General features: G+C 35.3%; 1 protein-coding gene across 1 annotated transcript; it reads right to left on the bottom strand.

The window, feature by feature from the left end:
• Nucleotides 1–205: 205 nt before the first annotated feature.
• On the bottom strand, nt 206–11,336 carry LOC135142641 (keratin-associated protein 4-3-like). The gene is made up of 4 exons (XM_064074387.1): nt 11,037–11,336; nt 10,799–10,989; nt 6,883–7,483; nt 206–392 (listed from the first exon to the last, which is right to left on the bottom strand). The coding sequence occupies exons 1-4, from the start codon at nt 11,128–11,130 to the stop codon at nt 343–345; spliced, it is 936 nt and encodes a 311-aa protein (XP_063930457.1). The 5' UTR covers nt 11,131–11,336; the 3' UTR covers nt 206–342.
• Between the last annotated feature and the right edge of the window lie 5,377 nt (nt 11,337–16,713).

Below are 16,713 nucleotides of genomic sequence, written 5' to 3'. Positions count from 1 at the left end.
TCAAAAATCGCCGGGGAATGACGCCTCCGAGCCCACCCGGCAATAAAGAGTTCGAGAAAGAAAAGGTTTGAAAAATAACCAAACGGAATAATGTATATAATATTCCCCTAAATCGTGTTTTTTCGGGGCTATTCTTTTATCGAAGGTGGTAAAATATGCACATAATTACTCAATTTTCAATAGAATGGGGAAATATTTCATTGTAGCGCGCTGGGGTCCGACGTAAAAATTGGGACGATTCATCATTTTTTGGGAACGCCCACCGTACGAGTGAAGAAAAAAAGAGAATTTGTTGCTTTTTTGGCAGTTTATTGGGATGGACGGGACGGGGGTGAAATGAAGTCAACAGCAGTATCTGTAGCCGCTCACGCCGAAGTAGTTGTTGTAGCATTCTGAAAACGAAAAAAAATGGGTTAGTAGTAAAATTATACAGAGGGTTGCTGACTTTTTTAGTTTGCTTTAAATATACCGCTGCCAGACTGTACCTACTTGTTATTTTCAATTTCTTTCTAAAGGATCTTTTGATGTTTGTTTATGGATAATTTTTAAACGAGTTGTTTGTATTTTCCTTATCTGCTTATGTACATATATTGAGTGAGGCACTAAGCGGTCCTCGACATTCCATTAATTCTTATTAGAAATAGAAAAAATTCGAAGACCAAAGTTGTACAGTTCTTTGAGGACTATATTCTAAAATCATTTTTAACTACATAGAATATTCTGTTTTTAAGGTGTAACAGAAACTATTTTTTTTTAATGAAACACCCTATACACTTTTACCAATTGTCATTAGCCTACCACTAGGCTTTGTAACTAAATAATAAAAAATTTCGTGTAATATACCTGAGTAGAATTTCATATGCTCTGTTTTCCGACGTAATGTACGCGAAGATTTCAATAAACAGTTTAATTTTAATTTGATTCATAGCCTGAAGAACCACAAGAAAATTTAATGGACAGTACGTTTTCTACAGTCTCGAGGCTCCACCTTTTTTTTTCTTATAGTGTATATAATAATTTGCCATAGTCAGTCTTATCTTAGTCTTAAGTAATAGCTTTTGTAGAGTGACAATGGGAACTAACAGAACGTATGCTGCTAAAAAAAGGAAAAAAAGGGCTAATCGTAATTTTCTTTGTTTCTACATACTTGACATTTTTTGTAGCTTTTTTATGTTACTTTTTGTGTGCCCATTCTTCGTCCCTTTTTTATGGTCCTTGTCGCATTTTTTGTGATCTTTTTTTATTTATTTTATTTGCCTTTCTTATTCACGCCTTTTTTTTGGAAACGTTTTTATCTATCCTTGGTTTTCTCTCCTTTTTTGTATTTGTCTGACGCCTTTTTTCGTCCCTTTTTGTTGCCTTTTTCCTTTTTTGTCGAGATTTTTTGTTTTTACTTGGTGGCTTTGTTGCAGCATTTCCTCGTCGTTTTTGCCGCATTTTTGTGACATTTCTTTTTTTTGTCTCTCATTTTTTTGTCCATTTTTTATCAGATTTTTATCGTTTTTTTTCTTTTTGATAATATTTTTTATTGTAGTCTTTCTTGTGGTTTTTGTCGTCTTTGACGCATTTTGTATGTTATTATTTTGTTATCTTTTCTATCGTTTATTCTTGACTCCAATTTTTTAGTAATTTTCGAAAATGGATCAACAACAGTCGAAACAAAGATGCAGTTTTTTTAGTCAATTTTTAATTTATTTTTGTTTCTTCGGTTTTTTGATTTTGGAATTTTTGGATTTGAATTTCCCGAGTTTACAATTGTGAATTTTTCAATTTATCCAGTCGCAATTTTTCGTTTCGTTTTTTTTCTATTTTTCCATTTATTCAGTTTTTCAATGTTTCGATTTGCGATTTTTCAATGTTCCCTTTTTTTTCTCAGTTTTCATAGTTTGCAATTTTTCGACTTAAAATTTCTCAACTTTGCAATATATAATTCTTCAGTTTTTCGATTTTCCAACTTTCGGGTTTTTCAGTTTTTCAGATTTTGCGGTTTTTTGATTTGCATCAATTTCACGAGTTTAAAATTTTCCATTTTCAAATTTTTCGATTTTTCAATTTTTCGTTTCTTCAATTTTTCGGTTTTTCAACGACCTGATTGAAATTAATCGTAATTTTCTTTCTTTGTTATGGTATTTGCTATAAGATTTATTTTTTATTTCAAGAAAAAAAAATGAGAAAACGGGCGGGTGGGTGGGGCTAAGTTTAACTTTTTCTTATGGATTTTTTGTCCAGTCTTTTATAAGGAGGCAATAGCTCCGCCCATCCACCCCCTCTTCATTCTAGTGATTAATCTTATCTTAGCAAATACTAGCCCCGCCCACCCGCCCTCACTTTTCTTACAGTGTATGTAATTTGCCACAGTTAGTCTTATCTTAGCAAGTACTAGCTTTTGTAGAGTGACAATGGGAACTAACAGAACGTATGCTGCTAAAAGAAGGAAAAAAACGGCTAATCGTAATTTTCTTTGTTTCTACATACTTGGCATTTTTTGTAGCTTCATTTATGTTACTTTTTGTGTACCCATTCTTCGTCCCTTTTTTATCGTCCTTGTCACATTTTTTGTGATCTTTTTTATTTATTTTATTTGCCTTTCTTTTTCGCGCTTTTTTCGGAAACGTTTTTATCTTCTTGTTTTATCGCATTTTCCTTGCTTTTCGCTTTTTTTTGCATTTGTCTGACGCCTTTTTTCGTCCCTTTTTGTTGCCTTTTTGCTTTTCATGTCGAAATTTTTTGTTTTTATTTGGTGGCTTTGTTGCAGCATTTCCTCATCGTTTTTGCCGCATTTTTGTCTCTCATTTTTTTGTCCATTTTTTATCAAATTTTTTGTGGGCTTTTTTTTGTTGTCTTTTTGGTCGAATTTTGTATCTCATTTTTATCGTTTTTGTGGTTTTTGTCGTCTTTGACGCATTTTATATGGTATTAATTTTATTTTGTTATCTTTTCTATCGTTTATTCTTGACTCCAATTTTTTAGTAATTTTCGAAAATGGATCAACAACATTGGAATTTTTGGATTTGAATTTCCCGAGTGTTCAATTGTGACATTCGTAATTTTTCGTTTCTTTTTTTTTTCTTTATTTTTCCAATTGTTCAGTTTTTCAATGTTTCGATTTGCGATTTTTCAATTTTTCCTCTTTTTCTGATTTTATATTTTGCAATTTTTCGACTTAAAATTTCTCAACTTTTCAATATATAATTCTTCAGTTTTTCGATTTTAAACTTTTGGGTTTTTCAATTTTTCACATTTTGCGGTTTCTCGATTTGCATCAATTTCACGAGTTTAAAATTTTCCATTTTCAAATTTTTCGAGTTTTCAATTTTTCATTTCTTCAATTTTTCGGTTTTTCAATGACCTAATTGAAATTAATCGTAATTTTCTTTGTTATGGTACTTGCTATAAGATTTATTTTTTATTTCAGGAAAAAAAAATGAGAAAACGGGCGGATGGGTGGGGCTAAGTTTAATTTATTTCGTTCTAGTGATTACTCTTAATACTGTTCAGCTATTTATCAAAATTAATCTTATCTTAACAAATACTAGCCCCGCCCACCCGCCTTCTCTTTTCTTAGAGTGTATATAATTTGCCACAGTCAGTCTTATCTTAGCAAGTAATAGCTTTTGTACAGTGTCAATGGGAACTAACAGAACGTATGCTGCTAAAAAAAGGAAAAAAAGGGCCAATCGTAATTTTCTTTGTTTCTACATACTTGGCATTTTTTGTGATCTTTTTTATTTATTTAATTTGCCTTTCTTTTTCGCGCCTTTTTTTTGGAAACGTTTTTATCTTCTTTCTTTATCGCATTTTCCTTGCTTTTCTCTTATTTTTTGTATTTATCTGATGCCTTTTTTCGTCCCTTTTTGTTGCCTTTTTGTTTCTTTTGTCGACCTTTTTTGTTTGTATTTGGTGGCTTTGTTGCAGCATTTCTTCGTCGTTTTTGCCGCATTTTTGTGACCTTTTCTTTTTTTTGTCTCTCATTTTTTGTCCATTTTTTTATCAAATTTTTTGTGGACTTCTCTTTTTGTTGCCTTTTTGTCGGACTTTGTATCTCATTTTTATCGTTTTTTTTTTCTTTTTGATATTTTTTATTCTTTCTTGTGGTTTTTGTCGTCTTTGACGCATTTTGTATGTTATTATTTTTATTTTGTTATCTTTTCTATCGTTTATTCTTGACGCCAATTTTTAGTAATTTTCGAAAATGGATCAACAACATTGAAATTTTTTGGTTTTAGTTTCCTCGAGTTTTCAATTGTGAAATTTTTAATTTGTCTATTCGCAATTTTTGGTTTCGTTTTTTTCTTCTTTATTTTTCCAATTGTTCAGTTTTTTAATGTTTCGATTTGCGATTTTTAATTTTTCATTGTTTTTCTTTTATATTTTACAATTTTTCGACTTAAAGTTTCTCAACTTTTCAATATATAATTTTTCAGTTTTTCGATTTTCCAACTTTTGGGTTTTTAAATTTTTTAGATTGTGCGGTTTTTTGATTTGCATCAGTTTCACGAGTTTTAAATTTTCCATTTTCAAATTTTTCGATTTTACAATTTTTCGGTTTTTCAATGACCTGATTGAAATTAATCGTAATTTTCTTTGTTATGCTATTTGCTGTAAGATTTATTCTTTATTACAGGAAAAAAATGAGAAAACGGGCGGGTGGGTGGGGCTAAGTTTAACTTTTTCTTGTGGACTGTAGAGTCTTTTATAAGGAGGCAATAGCTCCGCCCATCCACCCCCTCTTCATTCTAGTGATTACTCTTAATACTGTTCAGGTATTTACCAAAATTAATCTTATCTTAGCAAATACTAGCCCCGCCCACCCGCCCTCTCTGTTCTTAGAGTGTATGTAATTTGCCACAGTTAGTCTTATCTTAGCAAGTACTAGCTCCGCCCACCCGCGGTGTTCTCATTCCAACGATTTTATTTCTGTTAAGTATAAGGTCCACCTTTCATTCTGGCTATATAAAATGAATCACTGAAATGAAGGCGGTGTGGGTGGGCGGGGTTAATTATATGTTCTTGTCTATAGTAGCAGTGGGAATGGAATTACTAGAATGTATGCTGCTAAAAAAAAGCACTAATCGTATTTTTTACTTCCCGAGCGTAAGCAAAGTTGTTTTTTTTTTGTTATACTATTTGCTACAAAATTTATTTTTTATTTTAAAAGCCGAAAAATGAAAAAACGGGCGGGTGGGTGGGGCTAAGTTTAACTTTTTCTAACAAAGTCTTTTATAAGCAACCAAAGGATTTTCCGAAAGTAAACACTTTTCAAATTTTGAAGGTAGAACCAATGTTCCAATTTTGACGCCTCCAACTTTCCTTCCAAACCGCAGTGCTCTTTCTTACATGAGGGAAAATTATATAAACGTTATCCATCGTTTACACTGTTATTACAATTAATTAAACTGCAGTGCATTTTCAGAAAATAGTTTCATTGTTTGGCTTTTTACTTCAAAAAATGAGAAATTATAAGAAATCACAGTCAAGTGGTTTGCTGCCATATTTTTAGGAAACTGGAAAACACAAAAACACTGAGACAAATGTTTATGATAAATTTGACAACAATTTTGGCATACACGTGTTTCTGACAACCAGTCATATAACCTAAAATATTTTAAAGTTGAAACTGTCATTTTGTGTCCACACTCTTAAAAACGACATATTCTATCAAGGCACTCTAGTCTATAAATGAGGCCAATGGCAGAAGTGACAGAATGAGTTTGACACTGACAGATGTGCGATGACAATGTTAGCTACGCCATACGTTCAAAAAACGTTTGCGACAATACAATAGAAGGAAACTTACTTGAGAAGAAAATTACTTAAAATTAGGACAAATAAAGGTGAAAACAATATAAAATAGAAATATCACAACGGTGAACAAAAATAAATTTCAAAATTATGTATCAAAGTGTAAGATATTTAAATTCTAAAATAAGTAACTTTTACATTAATGTGTGTTCTTCTGATATTGACATCATTCTGAAACATTGTTAAACGTCGATATTTTGCATCTAAATAATTGTTTTCTAACTATCTAAATTGAATTCTAACCAATACAAATTTAAAAATTTCTGTTATTTATTCACTTTGTCCACTTGTTGGTGAAGACAGATATCAATCACCCTGCATTAAAGTATCCCGATAAATGTTCGTAAATCTTCGTTTATTACCTTTACATCAATCGATTTATGACGTGGATTGTTCATTTTTGGAACATTTGGAGGATGTAGATGAAGCCTGTAATTTTTTTGTAGATACGTTTCTTCCAAAAAATTAATGTCTAAATCACAATATCCTCTATGATTTACTCAGAAAATTAAAAAAAATCGGCGTACTGATAAGCAACGTGCAAAAACACCATGTAATCCAGTCATGTGCCAGTTGGTTGCCGTCGTGTGTTCGATTAACTTATTTGATAATGGTGAATTTTTCCAATTCAAACTGGTTATGTTATATGGTGTGGCTGATGGAAACGCCAGGTTGGCCCGCGAATTGTGGATCGAGCGCTTTCCAAATCAGCGGTACAGCACTCCGAGATCATGGTACCTTCAAGCCTCAAACTCACGATCGTGGCCGTAATAGGATGCAAAGAATGCAAGCTGAAGAACAAATTTTGGAACGCGTCGAAGAAGAGCCCGACATCAGCCACTCGCCGACTTGCAGCTGAAGTTGAAGTTTCACATTTTATACTGCATCGTACATTAAAAGAACAAGGCCTACATCCATACCACGTTCAAAAAGAGCATGTATTATGAAATTGTTGCAATAAACAAACTATTATTGAAAATGCCTCAAAAAGTGAGATTCATTTTAAATATTATTTCCATAATTCCATTAAACTTTAACTACTAATCTTTCTCCCAAAAAATAACTCAAAACTCTACTCACGCTTGCAATAGATCTCTCCACACGCCTCATACATGGACTTCATACACAACGACTTGCAGCAACAGTAGCACGAAAAACACCCCAAATGGTACGCCCCATGCGAAGTCGGCACCTTCTCGGCGGCGAACACCTTCTCCCCGCACCTCTTGCACCTCTCAACACAGCAGTACTTGCAGCCGCAGCCGTTGCAAGGATTGCCGCAAGGACTGCCACAAGGATTTCCGCAGGGACTTCCGCAAGGACTTCCACAAGGATTTAGACACCGCGTCGTTGGCGGACACGGCTGAAAGAAGATCATTTTCTTGTTGCCCTCGCAGCAAGGCGAGACCTTGCAGGGTTTCCTGCGAACAGGGGGGCAAGGGTCGGGGCAGGGTCTCCTTTTGGGGCTTCGAGGGCAGCATTTCTGGCAGGGGCATCGCACGAAGCGCTGACGGGGCGGGTAGTTCATGGGTTTGGGCGATCGGGGGCGGCAGTGGATGCGCTTGAAGCAGCTTTCTTCGCAGTGGTTGCAGCAGTCGCGACAGTCGTAGGGGTTGCACTGGCGCACGCAGCAGGCGGGGATGCAGCTGCAGGAGTGGACGTCACGGGGGCGGCAGCAGCCCTGGAAAAAAATGAACTTATTATTCTTTATACTATTCTATTGCACTTTTTTTTAAATGAGACGCTATAATTTTGATCGGATTATTTGATAAAGCTTTTTTTCTACATACGAAATTGTAGCTTGATGTAGGGGTTGCAAAACAAAAAAAATGGTCGAAAGTTATTTCAACAGAACTTCCCTCACTTCTGAAATACAGTCCAACAAATACTGGTTCTCTAAAAAACTATAAAATTTGATTTTGCCGAATTTTACTGTTTCGTGATAACATCTATGGAGTAAAACAAATAGAAGGTACTAATCGTAGTGTAATAAAAAAAGATAGTCTCACTTTCGTAAAAAAAAAAAACAGGAGTCTCGAGAAGATTTAATATTCTCAAAAAAGACACTTGGGGCCCGCGAGAAGGTTTCGCCTTCTTTAAAAAAGGACAGTTAGTACCCCCGAGAAGGTTTCGCCTTCTTTAAAAAAGGACAGTTAGTACCCCCGAGAAGGTTTCACATTTAAAAAAAATACATTTGGGACCCCCGAGAAGGTTTTAAATTTTTAAAAAAGACACTTGGGACTCAGAGAAGGTTCCACATTCTTAAAAAAGATATTTGGCGTCCCCGAGAAGGTTTTACATTAAAAAAGACAGTTGTAACCCCCGTGAAGGTTTCATATTCTTAAAAAAAGACCTTTGGTGCCCCCGAGAAGATTTTACATTTTAAAAAAAGACAGTTGGGATCCCCGAGATTCCACATTAAAAAAAGACATTTGGGACCTCCGAGAAGGTTTTACATCTATTTGAGACCCCCGAAATTTCACATTCTTAAAAAATATGAAAGTGGCCATTCGTTCGATGAATTCGAATACTATTCTTCCTTAGCTTACGCTCGGGAAGTAAGAAATGGAGAAAATTAATAACAAACGAAATAAACATGATATGAACATGAAACAAAATGAAACTAAAAATTAAAACAAAAATCTATCAAAGAGAATTGCTTTTGTCAGTTTCTTAAGTTGGTTAGTGGTTGGTTTAATAAAATAAAGAATACTTTTTGGCTGTATGTAATCCGGTAGTTTGTGACTTGTAAACAAATGTTTCTTGTTTGCCTATACTTATGCGAAAGTCGCATAATAATGGCTCGTTTAACCGAAAAAGAGCGTATAGAAATCCTAATGATGGTAGTGTGACGACATTCCGGTTGGGACGGACGGTGACGGTCCGGAATCTCGCCGATATCGTGTGGTGGCGGCCTACCTGTGTGCCAAGCCTTGGGCCGACTAGTGTCGCTAATTTAAAAACACGTCTGGCCGACCTAAGCTTATGCAGCGACCGCCGGGGTTGCTCTCAAGCCGGAGACACGGATTTCAAGTGGTGAGCGCCCACGAAAACAGGAAAAAACCGTAGCCACAACCTTAGCTTCAAGGCAGAATCCTCTTCTTTCGCCACGACGGCGGTACGATCGCGGATTTACCCGCGGCTCTCGCGGAACCCGTCACGGTTTCCCGCCCGCGAAAATTCGGCTCGTTATAGTAGGTTATGGCAATAGGCTTCCAAGCCACGAACAAAGTACATTTTGAACTACCTCCAATCGATAAAAGCACAATTAGTAGAATTGTTGAAAAATTTACTCAAACAGGAAACGTGAGAGATGTTCCAAGATGTGGAAGACGAAAAATAAACGATAACACTAAGTTGAATATTTTGTGATCAAAGAAAATACAACCCCCATGTAACAACGATGGAAGTGGCTTTACAAGAAAATGTTAAGCAGTCGTCTGTGGTAAATTTTTAAAAAGGAGAATCTGCATTTATATAAAGTCCGACTCATCTATGAACTATCAGAAAATGATCCTGACAGCGATTGGAATTTTGTGAATGCTTCATGAGACATTGTGACGACAATCCCAATTTTTCAAATAGTGTCGTATTTTCCGAAGAAGCAACATTTTACTTAAATGGTACCGTAAATCGACACAATTGTCGTTACTGACCTCGAGATCAACCTTACTGGGTTCAAGCGGCACACACCCAACGTCCTCAAAAAAATAATGGTCGACATTTAGATCATCTTAGAAACAGTGCTTCCAGATCTAAACTCTACGTTTCCTGATCCAGATAATCCACAAAATTTAGATCGTAGGATTTAGTTCCAACAGGATGGGGCACCACCACATTATGGCTTAAATGTAAGGGTTTTTTTGGATAATCAATTTGATGGAAGGTGAGTTGGAAGGTGTGCAGCAATAGAATGGCCACCTAGGTCTCAAGATCTGACACCCCTTGATTTTTTTTATGGGGACATTTAAAAGTCGTGTTTACATGAACACACCCGATAATTTAGACGCCTTGAAGACACGAATTAGTCATGAAATGTCTCTTATAACTTATAAGTTTCCAAGGTATTGAAAATTCCGTCAATCTAGTCTGCCATCGTCTGGGTTTGCGTTAGATAGTGAATGGGGAACAGTTCGAACAATTTCTGTACCATAAATTTTTACTCCAACCTATTGTTCTGTTTTTTTTTTATATATTTATCATTAAAATCAAGTTTATTTTGTTTGGTATTAATTTTCTCAATTTTTTTGTTATACAATCCCTACATCAAATTAGATTTTCATACGCAGAAATATTCTACGTATTTTTTTGACATATACATATGTCAAAAGATGGAGAGTAAAATAAAAAGCGTAAATTTTGCCTTTACAAAATTGTCGTCGTCGCTGAAGACGATTTTTTGTCCCAGTGTGACCCTGTTTCCAATGATAGTTAAAAGGAATCTTTTAAGGTATTTCCGGATTCTTATAAGGAATCATCAGACATTTTTTAGGAGTATGACCTTGATCTGCTAATCTACAACACTGTTAGTATTCGTAATCTACAACAGACAATGCAATTTTCCAAATACGATTATCATGAATAGTTCCTGACAATTTAACACACACACTATAAATAATTCATCTGGATTACATGCCGCGTGCACGTTTACGCTTGGAAATTTTTTCCACAGATATGTGCATGTTTACAGTTTCCAAACACTAAATTTTTTACTGATTTTTACGACAAAGTTAACAGTTCCTCAAATCAAAGCTAACTTATACCAGTGTCGTATCGTCACCATGCCTAATTGAAATCCTACAAATATTAACAGAACAAAACACCAGATATTCATCTAAATCGCCCTCCTAATACAATACTTCCCTCAGCAATCTTTCCACAAGTAACAATATTAAAAATTAAATAAGTGTAAATTTAGATACACAGATGTTCCAACCAATATAAGAAATATCGCATCAAACCCAACACCAATAAACTTATCGAACCCCTCACTCACCGATTCGCTCGAATTGCAGCAAACTGGCTTCATCATCCTATTAGGACACTCAGGGTTGAAACTCGGCGTAGAATTTACCCGGCACAACTTCAAAGGGCAGATTTCTTGGTCTTCCGGGCAGCAATGCGTACAGAAAACTTCGCCGTAATATATCCTCGCTGAGTTAATGTGTAGAGGCCTATTGCAGTTATCTGAAGGGTGTATTATTGAAAAATTTAATCAGAAGGGTGTCACTCACAGCAGCAGAAGCAACCCTTATGCCAGACCTTGTTCAGGGCGATCTTGCCTGCAGTCGAACATATACCTTGACCGCAGCGTGCACAGCAAGACATGATATCACATTATTCTTCACAAAGGAAACACGAGGAATTTTATGTGGGGACAGAGATGACGGACTGAAAATTTTGACGTTGGGCCGAAATATCCTTACGTATTTGATTTTGCGGAGGCGATGGAGAAGGGAGACAAATGAGGGTGAGTGCAAGGGAAGTTCTTCAAGAGTTACAAAAAAAGTGAAAATGCTTCAAATTTGGTGCAAAGTAACAACGTGGATGATCTAATTAAAATTATACTTATTTTGTTGTACGTCAGGTAGTTTTTCACCTTGGTAAAATTGGAACGAAAGATGCGTAAAAATATCACCCCTGACAAGCTACAATTCACTCCATTTCCATTATTTCGCAATGAAAATCTGTATCATCACCCTCATTTTCAAATTCAGATTCTGAATCAGATTCACCTAGCGAAATAATGAAAGAAGGTATAGATTCGTACGAAAGATTTCCCATATTTTTTCCCAATCTGCCAAAATAAGTTTTTCACAATGTTTACAAAAATTTTGCCACATGCTTGGAGTACATTTAGAAAGCGCGTCAAGCCATAAATTCTCCATCCTATTTTTTAATGAAGGTTGAGAATTTATATGCTTGTTGTAATAGTTCTTACAAAATCCCCACGCCATTTCAATTGGATTATATTGACAATGGTATGGAGGTAATCTAAGAATTTCATGGCCACTTTCTCTTAATGTCTTGTCTACAAAATATCTTTTTTTTCTATTGTTTCTGAAGGGTTTAATTAAATCCCATAACTGTTTCTTCGAAAAATTTTTGTCAAATTCAACACTACGTTTAAAGAGCCATTACTGTATTTCACATTTTTTACTAGAAAAAGTGGGTGGTTTATCCAACTGAACCGAATGATACGGTGCATTGTCTAAAACCATCACACATTTTTGGTTCAACTTTGCCAAAGCAGGAATTAGCTGATTAACCACCCAATTTTGAAAAATTGTCCCGTCCATCGTTTTATGATAGTCTCTATCGTTATTTTTTGAATTTAAAAAATTGTTACAACCATCCAAGAACCCCGTTGAACAACCCGCGTGGAGAATAGTAAACCTTGATCCTTCACTTTTAATTTTGGTGGGATTGCTTTTTAGATCAGTATCGTGCACCCAGCGACGAATGGACGAATCATTTTGATAGATCCATGTTTCATCCAAATACACAAAAGTCAAATGTTCACAAGAATTTAGAAACTGTAAATATGTTCTCAAAAAAGTAATTTTGCCTGCAACTAAATACATGTTTTTGATCACATAGAATGTTGCGACCATTTACTTCCCTGTGTTTATAACCCATGGACTTAAGAATTTTGTATAATGTGGTTCGCCCCCCTTTAAATTCCAATTGTTCCCTAGAATATGCCAAAAGAGTATCTACAGTAAAATATTCGTTTTTTTCATTAAGTTGCCAAATTTGTCGTTGCAGGTCTTTCCGAAACATATAATTTGTAAATAAATCCGTTGGTTTTCGCTTGCCAGATAGTGATGTTTTTAAATTTTGGTCCCCTGTTGATAAAATTTTCGCCACAGTTGATGTTCCCACCTATGAGAAAAAAAATTAAAAAATATTTTACAGCGTATTTTTACATTACAGAAAATATGTTCGAGAACCTCATAGTTACTTCTTCGAAAGAAAGATCGGGCCTGTCTTTTCGAAACTGCAAAAAACATCTTTTTATTGCAATTTTTTGTTGCAGTAAAACTATTTTAGGCATTTTCTTTTTAAATAATGTCGCAATGATCTGTGAATCTGTCACAATGATGAATTATCTCTGCTGACAAAATTAAAACATGTTTGCTTGATTAAAAAATTGCGTCTAATAATTCTGATCTAATGAATGAAGTAGAAAAGTGGCAATCCAGTTCAAAGCAAATGTCAATCAGACTACTGACAGACAAAAATCTAACTCATCAATCAGTTTATCCAACTTAAAGAAAAAATATCAAAGCCTACTTTACTAGGTATATAAGGATCGTGAATGGATAATAAAGGAGGACTATCGGTCAGTATTTTTTACAAATCGGACGAGCACGAGCCATCTCCGACTACACCCAGGCCCTATTCAAGAAGCCTGAGATGAAGCTCTTTGAGCAGCTCGTCTTCCTCAACGCCTCCATCGCTAGCCAAAAAGCGCTTTCTCTGTTATTTAAAATATCAAGTAATATTTAAGCATGCAAGTATGTCATCCCCAGCTGAAAACATGAACAAACGTGTATGTAGATGCATCTTACAACATTGTCATCAAATATTAGCTTATTATTTACTGATTAAATTAACCATTGAAGAACAAGTCTTCTAAAGCCCTGGAGAGAGTAGCAAAAGCCGAAAAAAAGAAAGGAAGCCAAAACTGAAGTCCTAAATGTAAAGAAAATTTCAGAAAGAGTAAATCTTTTAGAAAAAATAAAAGCCCAAAAGAAAATCATCAGTATGCTTAATAGTATTTCAAATTTACGCGCCTACAGTGGTCAAAAGCTTGAGAAACAGAAATGAAAGAGGACAAACGCTAATTGAATTTTGCCAACTTAAAAACATGGTGACAACTAATAGATGGTTTAAACTTCCCAGGAGACTGTTATATGCGTAGACTTCACCAAGAAGAAAACTCCTAAAAAAAGTGGATGACAGATGAGATCCTTGATCTCATAAAAAAGAAGGCAACAAAAGGGTCACAGTATTCAAAACTATCGTGAAATTCATAAAGTCAAAAAGAAAAATAATAGAAGCGAAGAACAGATAATGGAGCAAAAGAAAAGAAAAGATAGGTATAGAAAGAAAAGGCCGACAGGGTATAATCAAAGACGAATCTGGCAATATAATCATAGACCTCCCGCCTATACTGAAAGGATGGGAAGAATACATAAAAGAGTTATTTGATGATGCAAGATCTGACATAGACGATACCAAGACCAATAAGGTGACAGATGAACTCTTAATTACCCCCCAAAGAAGTAGAATTCGTACTAAAAAGCTCTAAAAGAAACAAAGCAATAGGTTCACATCAAGTTCCTAATCGAGATTTGCAGTGGGGTTCTACAAGGATATATCCTGCGTTCCATGTTTTTTAACATATACTCGGACGAGATATTTCATCAAGCCTTAGATAACATACAAACAAGCTGGAGTAAGAATAAATGGAAAATTTATTAATAACTGTAGATACGCCGACGATACAGTTATAATTGCCACACAGGAAAGACCTACAGATGATGCTGGATAAAATCAACACATATGGTACAGAAAAGAGCCTTAAAATAAACATCAAAAACACCAAACATACCTATATGGTGATCCGCAAAAAACCAAAAGTTTGACAAACACGATTGAAGATTGATAGCACAACAATTGAAAGAGTCAACAAATATCAGCACTTAGGAAAGACATTGAATGAAGAAAATGACCATACAACCGAGATCAACAAAAATCAAAATGAAACATCTTCTAGTAAATAAAAGCCTGAATAAAGATCTAAGAAAGAGAATAGTTCGATGCTGTATCTTCTGAATGGTGTTGTATGGCGCAGAAGTCTGCACACTCAAAAAAGTGAACAAAAAAATTAATATTTTCGAACTTTAGATGTATAAACGTATGCTGAAAATACCCTGGAGAAATAAATTTACCAACGAGACAGTCTTGCAGAGAATAGAGAAAGAAAAATAACTTGTATATCACATATCCAAGGAAAGAGAGATGTATTAAGGAGAAGAACCTCATGGTTAAAAAATCTATGTGAATGGTTTCAATGCACGATCAGCAGACGTGTTTAGAGCTGCGATATCTAAAGTGTGAATAGTCGTCATAATTGCCAACCTCCGGTCAGAGATGCCACGATAAGAAGAAGAAGAAGAAGAAGAAGAAGAAGAAGAAGAAGAAGAAGATTAGGAACAGCAGATTGAAGAACAAGCAGGCACTCGCTTTTTCATCTAATCGCAGTAGAACATAGCATTTCAACGAGATTTTAGTAATAAAAACGCAGTAAAATCTACGGGCACTAACTACATAACCACATAAAATATTTTGTGCATTTGTACATTTATTACGTTTAAATTGTCTTACAATAAGTCTCACATTGGATAAAATAATTCAATTTGAGTTGTTCAGTGATTAGCTAGTAGTAATCTTGAATAATATATTGCAATAGAACTTGAAATCTTTATTTTCTCCGAAGTTTACAATCTTGTATTTGTAATGTCAATTCTATATAATAATTATTTTCCCGTTTCCCCGGAAAACACCCACACTGCCTGCTTTTTAAACCCAACACTGAGTGAGGTAGCAGGAGGAGTAAATCCTCTAGGACGTGTCACGATGCTGCCGATGGAGGTGTTGAAAAACACGAGCTGCTCGAAGGGCTTCATCTCGGGCTTCTTGGGTACCGCCTGGGTGTAGTCGGAGATGGCTCGTTTTACGGAGTCGCCCACTACGACCAGCATCAATTTGTGCAGATTGATTAAGCCTGAACCTAGTGTGCTCCGTTATCAATTGCTCTAAATTGGAGTTGTTTAAAAACTGAATTGGGTTTCTGGATTTTGAACTAGCCGGAATAGCATCACTGAGCCAATCGATATCTGAGTAATTAAAGTCGCCACAAATGACTAGTTTGGAATTAATATCACTCATTTGAAGAAGTTTGTCAAATAATAAATTATCGTTTTCTTCCGTGCTATAGTGAGCTCTGTATAAACACACCAGAAAAAACTAGATGCGACTGGACAAAAATTGAGGTGTAACAAGTCAGTGTCACCAATGTGGCAAGGTTGCGATATTATTGAGAAGTTTGTAAATTTAGAGTTTTTGATATAAATAAAATATTCGAGTTTCATATAATAAATGTTCTATTCTTTCTGCTTGCTCACCCCTTGCCATAGTTCCCTTATCTTCCGTACTTCTTTCATCCAGTCCAGTCCCCTTCTATTCTCGTTTAGCCCTTCTTCCCTACTTTCCTCCAATTCTCTCAATCCTTCACATCTTTCCACCATATGCTCTATTGTTTCTCCCTCTCTCCAACATGTCCTACACCTTCTGTAAGTTTCATCCATCCAAAAATTATTTTCTTTCTCTTCATTTCCATACCTAAATCTCGCCATCATTCTCTTCTCCTTTATACTCTCACTCTGTGTGTACTTTGGTAGTTCATCCTTTAGTATATTTCTATACTCTGCATTATATCTAGACTCCGATATTCTCGATCTGCGTTCTTGCTTATCTATATCCTTATCTCTTACACTCAGTTCTTCTTTCATACTCCTTCCCATTTCTCTCATTCTCTCTATTTCTCCACATGCATATCCCTTTCCTTCATAATACTTGTCTCTTTCGTTCCAAACATGTTTTCCCCCTTCCTTTCTTATTTCTTTCCAACATTCTTGCAATATTTTACAGTTACTTCTCTCAATAAACTTCTCTTCAAATCCAACAGCCCTTTTACCCGCTTTCATTCTCATTTTCTCCCTTTTTGTTTCTTCTCTCTATTAGCCTTGCATCTCCATCCCCAAATCTCAGCTCCGTACATAAATACACTTTTGATCAAACTATCAAATATCATCATTCTTCTCTTATAATCATGTCTAA

Source organism: Zophobas morio, unplaced genomic scaffold, assembly GCF_036711695.1.
Source record: "Zophobas morio isolate AGI-343-1 ecotype UQ-CSIRO unplaced genomic scaffold, CSIRO_AGI_Zmor_V1 ptg000049l, whole genome shotgun sequence".
Taxonomy (NCBI): Eukaryota; Metazoa; Arthropoda; class Insecta; order Coleoptera; family Tenebrionidae; genus Zophobas; species Zophobas morio.
This window is presented reverse-complemented; position numbering and strand designations above follow the sequence as displayed.